Source organism: Pagrus major, chromosome 6 (genome assembly GCF_040436345.1).
Source record: "Pagrus major chromosome 6, Pma_NU_1.0".
Classification (NCBI taxonomy): domain Eukaryota; kingdom Metazoa; phylum Chordata; class Actinopteri; order Spariformes; family Sparidae; genus Pagrus; species Pagrus major.
This window is the reverse complement of record NC_133220.1, coordinates 34,191,587-34,214,869: the sequence shown is the minus strand read 5'-3', so window position 1 is coordinate 34,214,869 and position 23,283 is coordinate 34,191,587. Positions and strand designations below refer to the sequence as shown.

General features: G+C 39.7%; 1 protein-coding gene across 1 annotated transcript in view; it reads left to right on the top strand.

Annotated features, from left to right (window-relative positions):
• Window positions 1–23,283, top strand: part of LOC140998503 (bis(5'-adenosyl)-triphosphatase-like) — a 407,581-nt gene that overhangs the window by 324,113 nt on the left and 60,185 nt on the right. The window contains exons 6-7 of the mRNA XM_073468813.1: window positions 2,559–2,588; window positions 22,565–22,633. Of these exons, the coding sequence (XP_073324914.1) occupies window positions 2,559–2,588; window positions 22,565–22,633 (99 nt within the window). The remainder of the gene's footprint in view (window positions 1–2,558; window positions 2,589–22,564; window positions 22,634–23,283) is intronic.

The window sequence follows — 23,283 nt, the reverse complement described above, 5'->3', positions numbered from 1 at the left end:
AAATCTACATGTACCGGTTTAATGGAGGACAGTGTTGTTTTTAGTTGTCTCGATGTTACTTAAAGAGTAACTGAACCCCGGAGTTTTGAAGCAACTCTACCCTGGAAATTTAAAGCAAGGCTTGGACCACCAGCACCCGCACACACAAACACATAATACACACATACACACACACACACTGACATACTATACAAGCAAGTGTATTATCTAGGTTTTCTAGGTTATCTAGATATGAGCAACGATTCATGTAGAAGCACAGACACTTTTGTGACAGAAATGTCATCTGAAGTGGAGGACCGGAGTCTCCTGTCAGCCTTAGCCGCACCAGTTTGCTGAGACACCCGGGGCTGAGGACATGGAGAGACAGGAGAGGATCAGGGATGTCTGGATGGTATATAAGGCTGTATGAGGGGCCATTAGGGCCATTATTCAGAATTACCTCTCACATACACAAATGAAACCAAACTCATTTACATACTATACTGAATACCACATACGCATACAGATGCAATGCTTTTACACACACAACTGAAACTCTCACACAAACAACTAAAAAATTATACAAAAATTATACACTCACATGCACGACTGAGAAGGTCTCACAAACACTAGTAAAATGTGTGTGTCATTTTAACAGCACATAGAAAACTGTCTCTAATATTTATCAACCAATAAGGATCTCTTCCCAATCAATCAGAGCACCCTTAAACGCAAAGAAATGGCTACACACCACCTGTGGAGTGGGGCTCTGTGCTGAAATTGTTGGGTAACTGCCGAGCAGTGCAGCTCTACGACTTGTGGTGAAGAGTTGAGAATATTTTAACTTCTATGGGAGTCCAATGCCATTGCAGACAAAGAGGGTGCAACAATATGACTTCATGAAATGAGCTCCAGTCACAGCTTAAACAATGAAAAATAATTATAAACACATACAAATCTACCAGATGCTGTCATTTCAGCATGATTAACATCATTAGCTTGGATACAAATAGCATGGATATTAGCAGGGACAGTGATAGCTGTCACTCAAACATGAGGTCTTCTTGTGTGTGAAGCAGCTGCAGAGTTTATTCATAGTCAAACTGTGACCTGTACTGTACATTAACTGCCACTAGACAACTCTACTTAATGTTTGGTCCAGTGGCTAACAGCTGTCTGCTCTGAGCTCAGCCACCGATCGCGCTCTCCACTCACTCACTACAAACTGGCCTGTTCTTAAAGGAGCCACAATACTCTAAAGACACCAGAAGCCAACTTGGTGGATAACATAAAAATCACAGATTCTACTGTAGTCCATTCCATTTTGGTGACAGCTTAATTTTTATTTTATTTTTTTAAGTTTAAGCAAAAAATTACATTATTCATCAAAAATTATAAAACATTGTAAGGAAAGATCATAAAAATACAAAAACACACTGAAGTGAGGCTTCAAGGTTGACAGTAGCACTGGTTTCTGCAACTTATGCAGCAAGGAATTTTCTAACCATCAGAGTACTAAAAGCCCTAAATATCACCTCCTTTTAAAGTTTATATTCATTGATTCACTCATCTACCAAAATCCATTTGCATTGAACTATTGTTAAATGCTTACAGCAAATATTAGCATGTATGAGTAATTTTGATTAATTCATCACAAAGCTGGTAATTAATTAGATTATTTTTAATTGCTTGACAGCCCTACTTTTTATTTATCTTTCATCAAGCACATACAGAGCAACATTTGCATTTATTTGTTTGTGTCCACCTGATAAACTGAAGTCCAATATTCACTTTCATTTTTGCTCTGGGTTGACCTTTACAAAGCTTAAGAAAAACATGTCTCTTTAGCTGCTCCACTATGTTCACTAATTAGATGCTGACTTTGTTAGCTGTTTGATGCAGGCTAGAGAGTATACAGTGTTTCAGAGCTTTTTGACTGAAAAAAAAAAATCAAAACTGCCTGCTGTTGGTTAATAAGAGTGCTGAAACTGAACCAAAACAGTGAATTTGTGGGTTTTCAAACCAAAACAGTGAGCTTAAAGAGGCTAAACAGCTCTGTGAGCAGAGGGAAAATGTAGAGTTGGCAATATATGTCTGTGGGTTCATCATTACAAGGTGTCTCTCTTAAATTATACATAGTCTTTTGATTCAGCGTCAAACGGAAACCATTAATGAGTGCAGCTTTAACCAAGTGGTTTGAGTTGCCCACACCGAACCAGGCAAACGTTGAATGTTGTTAAATTACCAGGATCAGATGTTGAAGGATAGTACACTGTCAGTAAAAAGCTGGTATACACTCAATAAAAATGTAAAGAAAAAACAAGAAAAAACATTATATGGCTTGGTGTATATACACATTATATGCACATGAGAAGAAAAATTGAAAAAAAGAGTCATAACTGAGTGTCAGGAAAAAGAAGACAATGAGGGAAAAAAAGGGGGGAAATCTTTTTTTATTAGTGGAGGAAAGAAGTGAGGTACTGTAGCTCATCTGAAATTAAAATTTTTCACTGAATTATTAATGTAAATATTTCTGAATTCCCAACTCTTTTCTAATTACCTCTTTCTGTTCCCACCAGGACGGCCCTGAAGCCGGACAAACTGTGAAGGTGAGAACTTAATAATTCACCGCCTTTAAATATGTCATGAAGCCTCCGCAACAGTTATACACTATTAAATAATCATTGCATTTGCAGTACTAAATTCTTGCCATGGTTGAATAATTTAGGGATCTTTTCTAAAAGGATTAAATAATTTTTGGTTTGGTTGGAGGCAGTATGCAATGATTCAAGTCACTTACTGGGAACTTACTGATGTTCAAAGGTTAAAGTGAGAACAGAATCATTACCAGTCACTGCAACTCAGAGCTCTACTGCACCCTTCACCCTTGCTTCAACACGAGTACAGATGTTGACACATTTTACTCAGATGATACTTGTACTCAGAAAAAGTACACTATCTTTATTTATACTGGCTATTCATACATCTACTCCTGGAGGATGGGAAAACATTGCATGCTTCTCATTTGGCTGCACTGCAGGGACAAAGCCCCGGTTCAGCCAAAGATAAGTAGAGTTTTTCTCAGATCTACTATGCATGGTCTTCAGGAAGGAGATGCTCAGGAGGGGATAGACATAGCCCACCGCTCACTGGCAGCTTAACCGGCCTTGGAACAAAGACCACACATGATCATTATTTGTCTGCACTGCTACCGGGTACAAGAGCTTCTGATACGTGAAGCCTTGCTGGGAGGGATGCTAAACTACAGTGACCAGCAGATCTGAATCATGGACTACTGCCCTGAAGTTCTGAACCAGCAAGCTGAGTACAGGGAAGCAATGACAGAGCTATACTATTGCGAACTCAGAACATCCCTGCTCTACCCAGCTCCGCTTCGCATCACTCTGCCCAGCGGAGACCAGAAGCGGCTGTGCTGGACTGATGAAGCATGGAGATTTATCAGTGGCCTCCCATTTACACAAACACCCCAGACATCAGCTAATTGTGAAAAATCAGTGCACATTTAAAGAAATTGCTGGACATTTCATTAGAAAACATTAGAAGACAGTTTTGGAGCAGATGCAAGCGGTTTTGTGCACTGAATAAGACGGCAGAACAACGTGGCCACAAAGCCTACTCAAAGAGCAGTTGAAGGAAGACTGAGCAGGCTTATTGGAACCAGAAGAGGTAAATTATCTCAGCTTATCTCAACAATTGAAAGATTCAAACTTGATGGCCCAAACGTGAATAATGTGGATGAGATGCTTCATCAGACATTTTTCAAAGTGTTAATGCTGAAGTTCTAGCTTTACTAGATGAAGATGAAAGAGATGATCAAAATGATGACAGGGAAATTAATCTTGCAAGTGAACGTCAGGCAAACAAGCTCAAACCAGATGATGTTAATGCACCGGAAATCATATGTCAAGTTGCAACAAAACTGCTTAATATTAAGAAGAAATCCAGCTCATCAGCAGGCCATAGCTCCGTAGCTTCATCTGTAACCACAGGGTTGTAAGTGCACATTAAGGGAGAAGCAGAACAGGCAGAACAGCGCTTGCTTTTTTAATGCAGCTGAATAGCTGAAGACATGCAGCTTATATCCAAAATGAAACAACTGGCGATTGATACTGCTTTTGCAGAATCCAGTGCAAAGCTTAAGGTGTTTGAAGAATATGGCAATACAAAAGATAGCATAACCAGTTCAATGAAGCGTTCTCAAAGTAGGAAGAAAGAAGAGAGAAATGAGGCTAGGTCAACCTCAAATGTTGCTGTAGGAAGACAAGCACTGCTTGTTCCAAGCATATTGGTGCAGTCTACACCAGACACGACCAACCTCAGGATAACAGTCACTGTCGGTCAGTAAAAAATGAAAGCGGGCTGTATCAAGTAATGCAGAGGCAAAATGTAATCACTAAAATGCTTGTTAAGCAGCAGACTATGTCTTACCTCCCTTGCAAGGGACATTCAAAATGTTTAAAGGTGACCCTCTCACTTACAAATCCTTCATGACAGCCACCAGCACAAGCTTTATTACTTGGAGCAGTATACCAGTTGGGAGCCACAGGAGCTTGTTCACAGTTGTGAGCGTAGGTCATCAGAGAGAGGCTGCTTAGAGGCCAGTAAGTTACACCGAAGCCATTATGGAGATGAGTTGAAGAAAGCCAATGCATACTGTATATGGATAACTCTTTGAAATGGCCTCAGATTAAACCAGAAGACGGTAAAGTATTAAGCGCCTTTCTAAGTAGCTGTAGGAACACCATGGACGATATAGAATTCATGGAGGAAATGGACAATCCTACAAAAATGTGAGTTGTAATTTCAGAGCTTCCATATAAAATGAGAGAGAAGTGGAGAATAACAGCATTTGAGATCCATGAGAGAGGAAGAAGACGAGCAAGGTTTTCTAACCTAGTTGGTTTTATCGACAGGCAGGCAAAGGTAGCTCTGGATCCTCTTTTTGGAGATGTGGTAGAGTCACCAAGCGACAAAAGGAAAGGATAAAATTACAAAAGAGAGATCCATCAGGAAAACTGGGCAAAGGGAAAGCATGTTTGCTTACAGGTGTACAGGACACAAATGCTAGTGAAGCAATACAACACAGATTTCCCGGAACAAAGCTGTGAAGAGAAGGAAGAAATGTCTCAAGAGGATCACCAATTCATTCACCTAGTTACAAGGTCAGCAAAGTTGGTTGATGGTGATCGCTGCGTGAGTTTGCCCCTACGAAATGAAAACATCAGAATGCCAAATGTGGAAGAATTTAGGATGAGGATTTACCTTTTTGACACCACATCTTCACCCAGCTGTGCTTCCTATGCTCTCAAAAGAACCGCAGAAGATGCAAAAGAGGTAATGAGAGTAGAAGCATTTGAAACAGTGCTAAAAAACTTTCATGTTGACGACTGTTTAAAATCAGTAGCAAAAAAGGCTCTGGCAGTCAGCCTAGTACAAGATCTACAAGACTTTTGCTCCAGAGGAGGTTTCCATGTGACCAAGTGGGTGAGCAACAGCAAAACAGTCTTGTCGTCGATCCCTGATAAAGGAAGAGTTCCTGAAGTAAAAGACCTGGACTTCGGTGTTCAGTGGTGCACAGACACAGACAACTTCAGGTTCCAGATAAATGTGCAATACAAGACTGTCACTAGACGTGGAATCTTGTCCATGGTTAGTTCTATTTATGACCCTCTTGGTTTTTTGGCACCAATCATGTTGCTAAAAGGTTTTAGACCCACACAGTCAGCACAGCTAGACCATTTTGCTGATGCCTACATCATGTTAATCAGCCAACATTTTGTTTTTTGTGTGATCTTAGGTCCAGTGTGTTAATACTGTATGTCAAAATGAAAAAATAACTGTAAAGTCACACATGTGATGTTGTGCTGAAAAAGATGACACCAAACAAGGCAAGGTAAACAGTTTTTAAGGTGAAATATAAAGGTAAAATCAAAAGTAGTCAAAAACTGCCAATTATACCCTGGACCTCAGAGGGTTAACAACATTGGAGCTGACTTCTTTGGACCCTTTCAAGTCAAGTGTGGACGGAGCCTTGTCAAACGCTCTGGCATGATTTTCACTTGTCTCACCATGAGAGCTGTTCATATTGAAATAGCCACCTGGACACTGATTCCTGCATTAATGCCATACGTCAGTTCATATGCAGAAGAGGACAAGTGCTCAGACAACGAAACAAATTTTGTTGCTGCAGAAAAAAAAACTATGAGAGGACAAAAATACAGAACGCCATGATACAAAAAGGCATCAGGTGGATACTCAACACCTAAGTGGCCTCTCATCAGGGCGGCATATGGGAAAGACAAATTTGTACTGTAAGAAAGGTTCTGATCGAGCTCAGACAACAGTCACTAGATGAAGAAGGTCTCTATCATGTGTGAAGTGGAAGCCTTCATCAATAATAGACCAATCACACAAGCATCAAACGACCCCAACGACTTGGAGGCCTTAACAATCAACCATTTGTTGCTACTGAAAAGACAACCCAGCATTCCACCTGGAATATTCATCACAGATTCTGTTTTGTACCAGATGGACCAGACAATATTTGCCACTCCCTCACAAGAGACAAAAGTGGCTCACACCACAGAGAAACCCGTTGCCAGGAGATATCATCTTGACAATGGATGAATCTGCACCTCGCAACCCCGAGAAATAAAAACCTTATCAGACTTTCCTGACGTACCTGATGTGAACATTGTTGATACACTTCTTAGCTTACCCCTGTTATACAAAGGATTAATATCTGTTATTTATGCATATATACATACATACATATATATATATATATATATATATATATATATATATATATATATATATATATATATATATATACATATATATATATATATACATATATATATATATATATATATATATATATATACATATATAAGCTAACTGGTCTAAGACACGTTCCATTTCTTGACAAAATTAAAACTGCATGCGAGCTGGACTTAAACCTTTCACTGTCGGACAAGCAATGGGTTTCAGTTTTCAGGCAGGTTTATTCATCATCTCTCTGTTCCCGTCACAGTTTAAGGTCACACACCGGGCCCATGTCCTTTCTAACCAGACTTTGATCCCTGCTGCAACAAGGAGAGGTGAGGCTTCCCTTATCCACGTGTTTTGGATGTGTCCTTGCCCTCTTTGGAAACACTGGGGAGGAGGATGTGCGCATCCCCACATTACTGGAACTATTTCACTGTATTTTACAGATAATAACATTGAAACCTTTATTCAGGGATGATGTTATTGTCAACAACATGTGAAGTGTTCATTGAGCAATGGCAGAAAACAAAAGTCAGGCATTTGCAGAGGTGGGACACTATTTTGATTTATTGCAATCCTTGTACACATTCAGCCCTGCATCTTCCAATCAGGCTGATTATGGCACAATTGAAGCAAATAAACCCTTTGATCCAGTATATTCCTTGTGCTGCCCATTCTCTGAACTTTGTAGTTTTATAGTATAGTGGCCAGAAGTCCAGAGGTAGGACACTATTTTGATTTAGTGTAATCCTTGGACACATTCAGGCCTGCTCCTTCCAATCAGGCCGTTTATGGCTAAGTGCTGGAACACTCAGCTGTGTTCTGGCAGCGGCGTACTAAATGTCAGACAATTCTGGCTCAGTAATGGTTGCCAGGTATGCTTTTATGTCTGTGGAGGTAGAGCGGGTCATCCAGTAATCGGAAGGTTGCTGGTTCGAATCCCCGGCTGCTCCGGCTGCATGTCGAAGTATCCTTAAGCAATATACTGAACGCAAAATTTGCTCCTGACGAGCAGGTTTGCACCTTGCATGGCAGCCTCTGCCATCAGTGTGTGAATGTGTGTGTGAATGGGGGAATGTGACAAGTGTTGTAAAGCACTTTGAGCGGTCAGTAGACTGGAAAAGCGTTATAGAAATGCAAGTCCATTTACCATTATGTGGTGTGTTGGCTTGGCCAATTTAGGCTGAGAATCATAACATTTAGCCATGTTTGGACCAGTTTGTGTGTGGTGACCTGAATTTAGGCAAGACTTGTCTGTAAAGACATGGACCAGTTTAGGTTTAGTGTAGGGAGTGGAATGATCCAGGAGATGGGGCATGGGGGATAGTAGATATCTATCGAGTTTTATGATTGGAGCTATGTTTATTGAATTATGTCCAATTTGTTCTAAGCCCCACCCTTAGCGAGGACATTTTGGTTGATAGCGGCCATGTTTTTCAACTAATCTTGCTCATTTGTAATTGAAGTGTGCATCTTAGTCCCACATTGCTGTATACCCAATTTGGTGTTAACTGAGTCAAATTTGAAAAAAGTAGATGTCACTTTACTGTTTTTCAGTTTACGCTGATTAGCAAAATAGCCATCATAGCAGACCGATATGGTCCAAGAAGCATTTTCATAGAACATTTTGAGCTGGATTGTGTGTCCCATTTCAAGTCAATCAGACTTTCTGTGTTTGGGGTGTGGCCTTTCCAAAATCGCATTTTTTGGCCACCATGTGGCCCGCCTTTCATCAGTTTTGGACGAAACTTGGCTATGTTCAGGAGACAGCTCCGGGTGCCTCCATGACTTTAATCACGATTGCTGAAAGGCATCTTGAATCATGGACCATTATGTGATAGACCTCGCCCACTTGCACCAATCAACATGGCACTTCCAATTTTGGTCAATACTTGCCCCCACAGTATGCACACTGAAAACGGTGAAATTATTTCCACTGGGTTAGGGTTAGGCCCCCTGTTGGTTGTGTTCAAAATGCTATGGTAGACCGATTCCCAACCTCAGCCTGAAGATATCTACTTAGTTTTATGATGATTGGACCAATGGTTATTGAGTTATGGCTAATTTATGGCTAATAATATTATGTTTAGTCCCACCCTTTGTAAAGATATTTAGATTAATAGCAGCCATGTTTCAATGGATCTTGCCCATTTATGAGAAATGTGAAGAAATGTGTTTCTCTGTTCCACAATACTGTATATCCAATTCGGTGTTTTGATCAAATTTGAGTTTTACTTGAGTTTTTCACTTTACTGCCTTTCAGTTTCTGCCAATTAAAGTCAATCGGATTAACTGTGTTTGGGCTGTGGTATTTGTTATATCGCCACCATGTAGCTACTTGTAGCTTACTAGGCCAAATTTCATGCTTCTAGCTCATTCAAGTTGTTGTGCTCACATCACACGAGGCACCATTATGTAGTGCTTCATGCAACAGTAATAGGGAGTTTTGGGTTAAATTTTTCTATCAATAATAATTAATGATTATCAGGGATAATTATTAATCATGATTAATAATAAGATCCAATTTACATTAGATCACCTCGGGGCACCACCCTTGAAGAAGGGAAAAGATAGCCAATTCACTAAATCAGTCTCAGAAAAAGTAGTAAACTGTTTGTAACTTTGATTAATAATTAACTTAATAACTACAACCAATATTACCATAACAGCTGTAATGGTCGAAGGATTTTGGAGTTCTTGACAGAGTAGAGGTTGGCAACATTCACTCTTGTACAATATTAAATAGGCAGCTTGAAGGTTCAAAAGTCTTTTATTTACACAAAGACGAAAACACACTAACATGTACTATATACAGATGTATGTGTATGTGTGTGACGTGATGCCAGGTTATAGAAGATGGTTAGTTGCATGCAAAGACCCTGAGTCTGTGAGAAGCATCATTCGACTAACATCGAATTAGCCGTCTAGGAAAGCAAACTACCAATAACCTGACCTGAGATCACAATAACACTCAAATAGTGGACACACATAAATTGAACACATATGCATTACATCAACCAGAGTTTAAAGTCCTGTGCTTAGCCGTGCTATGCTATGCTATCTAAGCCCAGTTCAATCTTACCAGTCTTTGAAGAAAAGGTGCTGGTGGTTGCAGGAGAACGTTGGGATTCCAATGTTGAATGCTGTTCTTGCTGTGCAAGGACTGATGAAAGTCGGCAGAGGAGGAAACGGTTCGCTCCTTTCCTTTGCAAGGATAGCAGCTCGATGCTAACTTGCTTGGTGTTCCTCAGATTGTGAAGTTAGCTGGCAAGCTTTGTGTCGCAGCTGCTGGTGCTAACTGATCAGGAATACTGGCAGGACCTCGTGTCGCTGCAGTGAGGAGAAGTTCTTTGGGCCTGCTGCAAATGCAGCTTGCAGCTCTCTGCAGCTGTTAGGCCCAGAAGAAGAGATCTTGAGGGCAGGCAGCAGCAAGGGGGGGAGATGGAAAGGAGCCATTGAGGATAAGAAGGCGAAGGAGTGGAGGGCGTTAGAGTAAGAGAGGCTTGAGGAGAAGAGAAGAGAGAAAACAAAGGAAGGCGCTGGAGTTTTGACTATCTGATCAGAGAGGGGTCTGTCACCCCGACCAATAGTAGCTCAAAGCTGAATTTTGCACCTCGGTAGGAACAATGGGGAATTCTGGGACACTGAGTTCAGTTCAGAGTCCATTTTGAAATCCACGATGAATGAATTCATTCGTGGGTCCCAACAAAGTTTACAGCAAATTTGAGGTGCGGCATAAGACTAATAATTTTTAAGGCGGCACGAAAACAATAGTGACATAATAATAATGAAATCTCTCAGTGTACAGCTTATGTCACATAAAACAAGTTGTAGTTCTTTTATCTCTAACCCGCTGTCTGGTTGTGGTGTGGTGCCTGGGCTGAGCTTGTGTGCTCAGCTGCAGCACCAACATGCAGCAACTTTAATTAATAGAAACTCTCCCATTTGTTTGTGTAAATAAATGTCCAAACACAACTTGAATGCAAATAGTTAACTATCATTTCAAACAAGGGAATACAAACTACATAAGCTACCTGAGACATCCCATTGCATCTTGCACGTCTGTGTCTATACTCTACTAAGAAGGGATTCTCCGCTAATTCCTGCCAGTGTCTTGTCAAGAGCGGTGGGCTGCATGTCCTTGTTCCCTCACACCTTGGCTGTGCACTTTTGCCGTCCACTTTTATGTCAGTGGCTTCTTTTTATTTCTGAGCCAGCAACATTCACTTTGCCCATCAAATGACTTAACACCTTTTTTGCATTTAATGTCCTCACTGTCTCCCAAACAACATATTTTGTCTTGTCTCAACCTCTACAGCAAAACTTTTGATTTAACATTGTGTAAAATTTTATTATCTCTCAGCATATTTCGTCATCTTCATGCAGTCAGTGGTAAAAAATATATTATTAGGGGTGTTTCTATTTATTGGAAACTATGTGTGTTGCATGAAGCCCGAGCTTCAAATTGATTGTGCTTTATAAAGGGAAACAGGCATGCATGTGCATTGTGTTATAAATAAGAATATTTTTGTCCATAAGCACTTTCTGTGTTTTGTCCATACGCCTTTTGACATGATTCCTACACACAGTTTTTTAAATGAGGCCCCAGGCTAGGCGATGTCTTTGCCACTGTCCAGGAGAATGTTTTTTTTAACCTCCTACCTACCTCACTCACAAAAAAGCAATCTACACTGTGTGCCCTTAGAGAACAATGTCTTTTTAAAAGATCTTTATTTTTCCATTTCCACAACAACCTCCATTTTTCATCTACAGATTCTTTGAGATTAAATGGCTTCTATCTGGCAATACAAACAAGGTCAAAGAGTAATGCATTTTTGCTTGAGTTCAGTTAGATTCACACCAGCAGGTATGTTTTATTTTAGCATTACCAGAATATCAATAGCTCTGAAATATTCTTGAAGACCCTTTTGTTGAAGGTCTTAACTGCAGAAAAGCACACCAGGGGAGCAGTGAATTAAGGCAGTAATACAGAAGCAGTTGTTTCCCACTGATCCTGAACGCACTGAAATAATCTACATATTTTATAAAGTAATTTTAATACAAAGCAACTCTTGATGTGGAGACCTGTCTGCTCTTTTTATGAAAACAGATTATCTTAGTGCATATAGCACACCTGCTACAGTAGCAGCCCACCCCCATCTATCAACTGGGTTATTGCAATCAGGTGCCTGCACGCCAGCAATAAAAATGGTCCTTTGATTGAATAAGAGCGAGGCAGGCTATAAGAGAGAGGCAAATGCACTCTTATGAACTCACTGCCTGGAGTCGCACAGACACAAGACAAATCTCTGTGTTTTGAATGATGGAATTGGATTTTATTTTTGTCTTATGGAAAATGCCGGCTGATTATAGTGATTTATCATGTGGAGGGCTATGTATAGATCCATCTTGTTTACTAAGCAAGCCTGGCTGCTGATATGAGTTTTTAAACTCACATAAACAGCCAGAGATTAAATGTTGTATTCACCAAGTAGATATTATTGAATTAACATACAGGAATGTTTTTTCTTAGTAGTGAGTATGGAATGCTGATTGAGCGGCAGAGTAAGTGAGACAGGCTCCACAAATTCTGCATCAGATAGAGGATTAGTGTGACTGCTTTAGTGGTAGTTAAATGTTTTCATGAAACGGTTGCATATATTATCAGTCCATCAGCTTCATTAGCTACATCTGCAAAAGTTTAACACAGATGCAAACTCACCATGACATCACCCAAGTATGACATTTGAGCAGTCGAAATCTTGTTTTTCTGGGGCCAGAAGTGACCATATTTGGTCAAGGGGGCCATGATATACATGCCACAGTAGTGATTTGACATATTTTTATTTCACAAGCTTTCAATCGCATGCACCAACTTCTAATGGCCATAGTAATTGAAACCAGTTGCCCCCTGCTGGCTTTTAGAACCAATGGAGGTTGAAAGCACTTATGCATTGCCTTCACATCTCATACTCGGAAGCCCTGCCCATATTTTAGAGTCAATGGTTTGATCTAGTCAGGATTTAGAGATAACACACAAGAAAACAAATTTATTGTCCACTTAAGAGAAATAGAAAAAAATATGAACCAGAACATAAACAAACTAGATAATATCTTAAGTGATGGTTGTGCCTGATTTATCACTTAAATCAAGAGAGAGAGTACACGAGGACAATACATTTTGTATATTTTTAGTCATTTTGTTAGAGTTTCAGGCCTTGGTTGCATATTGTGGCAGCGACTGTTTTCTTCTCCGGTGCACATGGGTATGACTCATTGCTCTCTGCCGCGATGGAGCTGGAGTCAAGACATGGCTAGCCTAACTTTGCACGAAGACTGGAAGCAGGCCTACACAGCTGGCCTGGCTATGAGAACCTATCAACCACGAAAGTAAACTAATGGTCAGATTATACAGATAAATATTAGAATTCTTTTTGCCAAGGCTTTTCAGATTGTTTATTATAATTTTATTTTTCAACGCTTTGATCTTTTGACATTTTGGGCATCTTGCTTTTAGTTTCGTATTCTCTTCTTTTACATCACCCCTCTACAGATAGCTGCTGTCTCACCATAACTGCCTAAAATAAACAAATGAAAAGTCAGAATTTAATGGAATTACCATTAAATTAGTGATTATGAAGTTAATTATGTTTAATTTGGTAACATTTTTGTGAAATTTTATAAAATGGTTGTGAAATGGTGCAACTACATTCATTTATAGTGTTAGTCATTGTGGGTCACGTTCATGTTGGGATACGTAGGCCTGTTTGTGGAAGAAATAAAGGAGAAATCATGTATGTTATAAATAAAGAGGTTAAAATAAAACATTACAAGCCATATTACTGTTTATAGTGATCCTGAATTATATTCAAGGTCCCATTTAGGGACGATTTGGATGTTTTTGTGTCAGATAGCAAATCTGACGGTGGTGACGTCTGATGGTGGTGACAAAAACACACTTTTTCCAAGAAACTCATGAGTTGTATACAGGAGCCATCTTGTTTTCTTTCTGTTTGCTTGCTGCCTCTGGCTTCTTTTTCTAATGCATTCATTTATGTCATAATTTAAAATGGTCCTTTCTATACAACATGTCATGGTTGTGACAGCTGACAATGAATATGCTATATGAATAAGCTTTTTTCACCTTGTTGCATTAACAAACATGGAGGGTGGAAAGGAGGTCCTCAGGAATATAGTTGACCATGTCGGTGTCTGATTTTATTGGTTTTTCCTAAATATCTGATGGTGTTGACAAAAACTAGAGACACATTTTGACCAACCACAAAATAAGAATAAATACTGTTAAAAATTCACTGCTTTTAGTTTTAAAGATGCTTTACATTCTCCTCTTTCATCTGGAGTATGTATTTTACATTTTTTCACAGTTTTTATCAAATTGAAATGCTATTCTCTTGTTTTGGGACAACTGGTTTTGTGGGTACTGGGCTGACATATAATCATATACATTTTAAAATTATGAACAAAAATATGTAAAAATGTTACACTTGTGCAAAAGACCCACAGACAATCAACTATGAGTATTTTAAACTAGAAAATGTTGAATGTTTTCTTCGTGGGATATGTTTTTGCATGTTTTAGACACTCTGACTTGCTGCCGAGGACACAAAGCATCTGCGAAAAGCTGAAAAGAAATGTTGCTCCAGTGCAGAGACAAGTGTTACATTGAAATCAAATATTTTTGTTCTTTTTAAGAGGTAGACTTAGACTTAGACTTAGACTTAGACTTCACTTTATTGATCCCGTTGGGATGACTCCCTCAGGGAAATTGAATTTCCAGCAGCATACAGTTCACGAGAAAATAGACTCTTAGCAAAAATAGAAAATAAAGATAGGAATAGAACAAAATACAATAGAATACAATAAAAATAGATTAAAATAAAATAGGATAAATAAAATAAAATAAAATAAATGTGAATGTAGGACTGTATATTTGTTATTGTACAGAAATTATTGCACGAAAGTGAGAGTGTCCAGGTATGTATGTGAATAAATAGATAAATAGATAAATAAGTTGTTGCACAGTGAAATCACAGTATTGCAGTATTGCCGGTTATCTGTTTCCTCCTATTTCCTCCTCCCCCCAAGTGAGGAGTTGTACAGCCTGATGGCATGAGGGACAAAGGAGTTCTTAAGTCTGTTGGTCCTACACTTGGGAAGGAGCAGTCTTTCACTGAACAGGCTCCGCTGGTCACTGATGACGGTGTGCAGAGGGAGGCTGGTATTGTCTATAATATCCAGCAGTTTTTCCAGTGTCCTCCTCTCTGCCACCGTCACCAGAGGGTCGAGCTTCATGCCGACCACAGAGCTGGCCCGCCTGATCAGTTTATCCAGCTCTGTGGTCGGCATGAAGCTCGACCCTCTGGTGACGTATGTATGTTCTTGTTTTGTCACTGTTTTAGGCACCCAGTGAAAAACCTTTGGTGTATGAAAGCCAAGAGACTTCAGTGACTTATTCATCATCATCTAACATCATCTGGTCAAAACATCCACTTACCAAAATCCTAGTGGGCAGATTGCCATGACAACTTCCCGGCCAATCATTCTCCTCCAGGGAGTGTATCTTTTGATTGTAATGGCTGCATAACTTTTCCTCAACAAGTACTCCAAACTACAGAAAATGACAAAATTAGTCATTTGTCATTGTCTTCCTATACCACACATATGAGCATTTTCAGATCTGATACCTATATGGAACTACATCACGTTACACACTTTGTGTCTCACTATTGTTACAGCTGGCTATGGCAAAAAGGGCAATCAGTATAACGTGTTAATTTTGATTAATTAATTATAGAACAATTAATGCAGATTAATTGCGCTCTATGTCGCCACTTGACTTGCAGCTTTGTAAACATGATAGAGGCAGATGACTAAAGCCCCACTCCAGCTAGAGTTTCTAAATGTTAACATTGTTTTTCAAACCAAGAATGGGATGTTGTTAATTGTAGAATCAATGCCATCCCCTCACTGTAGCCTGACATGCACCTCCCCAGCACTGCATCTCCCAAGGAATGTAACTGCAAGTTGTAGTGATGTGGGCCAAAGAATGCAATTGGACCACTTGGAAGCACCACATTTTCCAGCTTTTCCTCCAGTGCTTAGCTGCGGTGCTAATAACAGGGATTGAGACCAGTAGTTTCCCCAACAATTACACTGAACTCATCAGCATCACCAACTGCCGCTGTTGCAGTCCCTCCTGACCGGCCGGTTGCTGCTCCTCTTGGGTTACACTCCTCTTACAGAGCCTCTCTTCACTCCTTGGGAGTCTCAGGGCGAGAGAGAGAGCGGACAGGCTGAATGTCTGAAGGGCAGGCTTCCTGCGGCCCTCCCTGCAGACACTCTGCCTGTCCGCTCTCTCTAGTCCAGAGACACAGCTGTGGGTCGGTGTGTTTATAAAGGGAAAGTATAGCATATGCCACATGCATAGGTTATGAAATCGGCTCTGTGTAGAGCCTACATGCAACCATGAATCAACCTTTATTATAACACTAGAAGTCAAGCTTAGTGGATGAATTAAAAGCTCCAGATTCTACTGTATTCCTTTCCATTTTAGTGACAGCTTCATTTTTTAAGTTTTAAGCACAAAAGTAAGTTATTCGTCAAAAATTATTGACATTGTCAGGAAAGATCATAAAAATTGTAGGAGATACACTGATCATAAATGTAATTTATCAATCACTGGCGATTAATAAAACACTCGTTAATGGGGCACCACCTCCGATGTTTTATCTATTTGAATAATCCGGAGGTAATTAATCAAATTCGACTAAACAAGGTTAACTTGTATCAATTCTAATCAATTTCAGAACAATTTATTCAATCTCACTTATGAATTAGTGAATTCTACACATATCCATCGGTTCTCCACATTAAAACAAACCTGCACAGACAACGACGTACGGTTAAATATGTTTATTTACTAAATAAATCAAGGTGAATAAATGAAAGGATGATTCAAACAAACAATATTGATAACATAAAATGTAGAGACTAAATGATCATGGTAATGAATGGATGGAGATGAGCGGATGGTAAAGTCGCGAGTCTGGGAAGCATTCAAAGATTACTAGAGTAATTTCGACACTAACGAGACCCTAACCGGATTTCTTATTAATTAAAGATTACTGTGAATCAAAAGAAAAGAGACACCACCAACTCAAGAACATGCGTGTGACTCCAGCAGTGTGCATGGGTGTTTAGCCTACTTTGCCTGAAGACTGGGAGATGTTCACCACTTTGGACCTCTCCGGAGCTGATAGCTTGACCTCGGCTTGAGGTGCCGGTCCAAGAGCCGGAGGGATGTCGCAGAGCGTCTGCGGCTTGCAGACGCCGGTCCACGAGCCGGAGGGATGTCGCAGCTCGCCCGGTCTCCCAGTGGGTTTCTCTCGTCCCGGTGTTGGAGGGAGAGCGCCGTCTGTCCAGTACTCGGCAGGAAGGTCCCGGTCCGCTGCCCAGCGGGATGGCACTGCTTGTGAGCGTTGAAGGCAGGCCGGTCGGCTTGGCAAAATGTCTGTTCGTTGCAAACCGTTCACACGGTTTGTTGATGCAGGCAATTACTGCACAATGCTGGTGGTCGGAATAAAGTCTTCTTCTTGCATGGAGTGATGACTCTGAACTTTTGATCGAACTAATTCAACTTTCTTGACGAAAATAACTAGAGAATAACGCTGGCCGGGCGAGTCCTCAGTTATTACTCAAAACAAGACGAAATAAGTCAAATTAACTTCTACTGAGTAAAATACTGATACTTAACAAAACGAAAGCACTTAGAGTCAGTGCGTCCTCAAATTAGGGTATTGAGGTAAAAATCGCACGTGGTCAATTGTGCGGAGATTTCTGCCTAAGAGCGTGTCGCAAAAATACAAAAGGTAAAGATTTAAAAGTGAAGTGAAGAAAAATTTAGAAGAGAGAGACAGAATGGCTGTCTCTTGGTTTTTGTAGTCCAAATCAGCAGGCGGTCCGAAAGGGGAGGGCTGACGATTTTCACTGTGGATCATATCAATCGCCTACACTTACGAAACTTGAATTAAATTAAACCGATTTAATGTTTCGCGATCGTGCTTCACCTTTCTCAGGACCTTACCATGGCAAAATAAATGGACTTAATGAAATAATATGACCTGATTAAATTCGCTGAACGACTAAAAGAAATTAACACTGGATCAAACACGAAAACACTTAAAGATACAGTAGAACTGATAGAATCTGACCACATATAAGCATTTCTTATAGTTCTAATACCTGTAAATGAAGAAACATATTACAGACTTTTAATCAGGAAAACGTATTAAAACATAGATATCTTGACAGTTTAATTCCTTTGTACCCTGACTCACCACTGGAGGGCACTGTGGTTCCACCAAACACATGACACAATTAAACATTAAATTTGATTTTAGCCAAATTTCATCACAGAGAAATGGGAGAAAGATCAGTTTTATGAGCTTCTCTTACTGACCCTTAATCTGTTGGAGTTAAGAGAATGAGATCCTGACCTAATGGTTAATTAGAAATGGTCTGAAATCTGGAGGAACACAGAGACCATTTGGGTGGAATTTGACCACAGATAGCATCCAGATGAGTCGTAAATCCCAGACCTGGGAGTGTTGGCCTGGGACACATCAGAAGGTTTCCAGTGTTCTCTTAAAAGCTAATGTGTGCTTTAGAAGTTAGAGTTGAGGAGAGAGACACAGGTAGAGAGAGATACTCTAAAACAAAGGGGAAAAGAACCATTTGATGTGTGAGTTAATTTACATATATAAAGACTCTGTATTGACACCTTCTGATGACCAGTTCGTTCGTCCCTCCTGGTGAACTGGCAGAGGCCTCAACATGACCTGTGAAGAGGATTTATCTGTTTTTATCAGGGAGAGAAAGTTCATCCAAAGGTTTTGGGTTGTAAATTAATTAAAAGTGTCTTCATACGAGTTATTTATGAGCAAAGAAAACACTGTCCTCTCTGCCAGGCGATAAGATGGCGCCCCTCTTCCTGTAGAATTGCTTCATCCAGAAAAACAGAGGTGATAAGAAAAACAGGGCCTCAATGTAATGCAGAGGCGATGGCATATGTTCCTACAAAATACTGGAGTGGGTCTTCAAGAAACGCCCAGATTGAACTGTTGGCAGGAGCACCGTTTTGTGGCGTTTATGCAGCAAGGAATTTTTGTATCATCAGAGTATTTCAAGATTGAAATATCATCTCCTTTTAAAGTTTAGAATGTCATTGTATTGATTGATTCACTCATCGACAAAAATACATTTGCATTGAAATATTTGTAAATGATTACTGCAAATATTAGCATATAAGCGATTAATCGCAATTAATTAATCACAAAGCTTGCAATAAATTCGATTAATTTTTTTAATCGCTTGACAGCCCTAATATACAGTCGTGGTCGAAAGTCTATATACACTTGTAAAGAACATGTATATCATGGCAGTCTTCAGTTCCAATGATTTCTACAGCTCATGTTTCTGTGATGAATGAGTGGAACACAACTACTTTGTCACAAAAACATTCATGAAGTTTGCTTCAAATCTGAACTTATTATAGGTTTCCTGAAAATGTTAAGATTTGTACAGAGTCTGGACCCAAATGCACAACTCAAACAACAGGGTTAACAGAAAATAACAAGTCTTTAATGTTCACATGTGCAAAACAAGTGCAGGGGGGGAGGGGTGGTGCGTAGTCCCAGGATCCAAACGTGGCTCGTGAAGTCACCAGTGAGGGTGAGAGTGTCTTGATGTGGCGTCGGCCACGAGGTAATGGCGGCGCTGTGGCACGGGGCAGCGGGGTCCGTCTCTCAAGCGTACTCACACAGCAGGGAAACACAGGAGAGCAGGCAACCGGCAGGCAGGTCCACAGGCAGGGCAGAAACAAACGAGATCACGAGGCAAGCACAGCAATCTGAGGCGAGGTTGGAGAAACAGAGGTATTAGCTTCACAAGCTAACAACAGGACACAATGGCAAAAACACAGAGGAGCCAGGATGCATACAACCACGTAGACTGGTTGTATGCAGGCTTTATAGAAAGGTTGATTACTGAAGTGGATTCACCAGGTGCTGCCTGTGGAAGGAGACCACGCCCACATGCACACACACAGAACAGACAGGGGGAGAGACAGGAGGAATAACACAGACAGGGAATGACAACACACACACACACACAAAGGGAGAAGGGAGGGCTGCCATGATGAGGATCATGACAGAAAATGTGAATTTGCTGGGTCACAGATATTCATACTGCAACGTGAACAATCAGTTAGGGTGATTAATTTGCTCTGTAGCATGGCCTCTTAACTTCTTAAGAATAGGGGGCAGTATTAAACCTGTTCTCAAAGTTTATTATTATTATTATTATTATTATTATTATTGTTATTTAGTTCGTTATTAATTTTCAATATTATATTTTATATGTTTTATATTATTAAATTTTTCTATGCAAATTAATTCTTCTGAGTTGTTAAAATTGTAAAGACTGAAATAATCATTACTGTGTTTGCATTTTTATTTACCCACATATTCACCATTCCTCAGTTTCATTGTTGCGTTCTTTGGTACACAATAAGTGCTAAATAAAACTTTTGGAGGTATACACTGATACTAAACTCTGAGAACAGCTCATTCTGTCGGTGGAACAAACACAGATCTGTGTAAGCAGGCATACTGAACAACCACTGTAACCCACATCTGAGTAAAGCCATTACAAAAGCCTTTCCAGCAGATTGGAATGTTTTATTTCAGTTATTGTCAACACAAAAAGCCTTTCAACATTTTGCGCATGAACTCTGATCTAAATACCACCTAGCACAAACATTTTTGCGAATAAGAGGTTTTAAAGTTTTTAATTAAAGTTTTTCGACTTTGTCGTCTCCATAAAATATCTAATGCCATATTCTTCAAAATGTGCATAAAAATGCTTTATAGAAACATGGCTACAGTTACTTGGTCCAAAGCTTGATACAGCAGGATCTTCCAGCTCTGCAGGCCTGGTCGTTTCTTCATCAGGGTAGAAGCCAGAGCTGCAACCTGTTTATTCCGGGAGCAAGAACTTCACAATACTAACTGTGTCATTACTACAGTTAGACACACAAAATAAACCTTGTATTGTCCTCAAAATCTATAGCGAAGTTTCATAACCTCAGATCTTGCCTCATCTCATAACAGTAATGCCAGTAATTGTAAATAGTGGTTACAATATGATTACAATATGATTAACTGGTCGACATTTTCTTAGTCTGTCTACTACTGGGTCCATACAATCGCAAATTACAGTCATCTGTTATAAATACAGACAACTATTAACTGACAGCAGAGTTAGAATATGCAAAGCTCAACCAAACTGCTGAAACTCCAAAAGCCGGTCAAAATATGATCTAATAATCTTCCTGTGTGGGGTTTGTTTATAAGTTGACATTATAGCTTACTTAGCTCAGTCTAAGCAACGCCACAGTAACAAGAAAACAGTCACTTCACACTAAGTGTTACAGTTTGTGTTGTCATTAAGTACACTTAACATATGTTTTGGTAAACACTCACCGGTCTAAAAGAAATGTTGCAAGTTCAGCTTTTTACTTGTCCACAGGTGTCTCCAACGTTGGAAAGCCCTGGCCATATTTACTCTTGTTTTGCTTCATTTGCTTCTCTGCTGTGGAACATGGTTTCTTTCTGGGAACTGTTGATGATGATAAAGGTCATTTTTCTGGAGCTTCAGCATCTTTGTGTTTACACAGAATTGTCACAGGTAATGCAAAGTGTTAAAGTTTTATTAACGTTATGTTTGGTCTCATTCACTGACTTCCTTCCTCACTCTCTGATTATCTCCCAGAAGTTATAGTGACAGGCGACCAAATGAAACGCACAATTTAACCCTTGAGTTAAATTGTGGATTTCTCTAGGTTTGAACATTGAGGGAAACATTTGGGATGATGTAAATACAAATCTCAATAAAGATATTAACAAAGGTCTTGTTCTTTTTTTTCAGCCAAGAAGGTTTTTTATGTTTTTGCCTGCGTCTGTTGGTTTGTTGGTTGGTTGCTTGGTTGGTCAGCAGAATGACACAAAAACTACTGAACAGTTTTCTAACAAGCTCGGATGGAGGATTGGTCTTTGCCCACGATAGACACCACTTTTAAATTAATGTTTCATGTAATTTTCCTAAAACAAGGATATTATTTTTTTTTTTTTTTTTTTTTTTTTACAAATGATCTTGTTTCTTGTCTTTCTATAAAGCTTGATTACTTACTTGTCATCTTCTATGTAACCACATGTTTTAAGACTTTATTTTATTTACTGACAAGTAATATCTGAGAAAACAGTTTGTTGTTTCTGCTTTCGTGAGTGTTTGCTGTTTGTTTGTTTTTTTCTCAGCATGTATTTTGTAATATAAAGCAGTTTCTTAGGGACATTATCATATCATCCATGCAGAGACAGAAATCAAAGTTAACTATACAGATGGCCAAGTTTGTGACAGCAGGGGGTTGACACCAGAAGGGGGGGATGGAAAAAGTCAATTAAATCCTTACAAGCATAAAAATAAAGAGTCTCAATGGTGTACAGGTAGCACGCTTGGTGAAATGCACGGTCACCCTCATGTGTTTTGTGGCACGGCAGTAACACTTCTCCAATGTACTGTGAAGTAATAAAGACTCTCTAAGGAACCCATCTCTGTCACATCAGCCTGTCAAACAACTCCCACATGAAAAAGTACCTGGTTTCTCGACAGAGCACCACATCTTAACCATTGCCTTCTCTTGTTTGTTTGCTTACAGCATGTCCATGTCCATGTGCTGCCCAGGAAGGCAGGGGACTTTGAGCGGAATGACAGTGTGTACGATGAGGTAAGATGGCAGATTGGTGACTAACCTAAATGCTTAATGCCCGCAATATCATACAAGAGACAACCTGTATTTGACCTACACTGACAGCTATTTTAAACACTGTGAGAGTGTTTGGTAACTAACACATACTTCAGATCAGCATACACACATTCCTCTGGGGATAACTGCAGGTAAAATGATGAGGTGGACATGAAATATGAAGGGAGATGTAAGAGACGTAGAGTAAAACGTTTGTTTTGGTTGTTTGACAATTTCCCTGATTGTGTTATTATTTCACAGTCTACACCGTTATGTAAAATGTCACTCAGAAGTGATTTGTGAACTTATTTTAGAAGCTTTATGAGTGTATTGTATCATTGTTTTTACATACTTTGGACCATTACTAATGATCTTTTCATTTGATCCTAATATGCCAAACAGTTTTTTAAAGTTTCAGCATACTGTAGGCTCACTAGTTGAATCATTGCTGATCCCACTGATGTTTAATGATGATGATTGAGATGTGCAGGTGCCACAGCCATGCTTAATGGTCTCATGTAATGACAGCTGTTCTGATGCTGTTGGAGAGCCTCACTGATGAAACTAAATCAGTCGTACCTTTACTTCTTTGCTGTTCTTGTCACTGACAGGTCTGATTGGTGGTAGAGCAG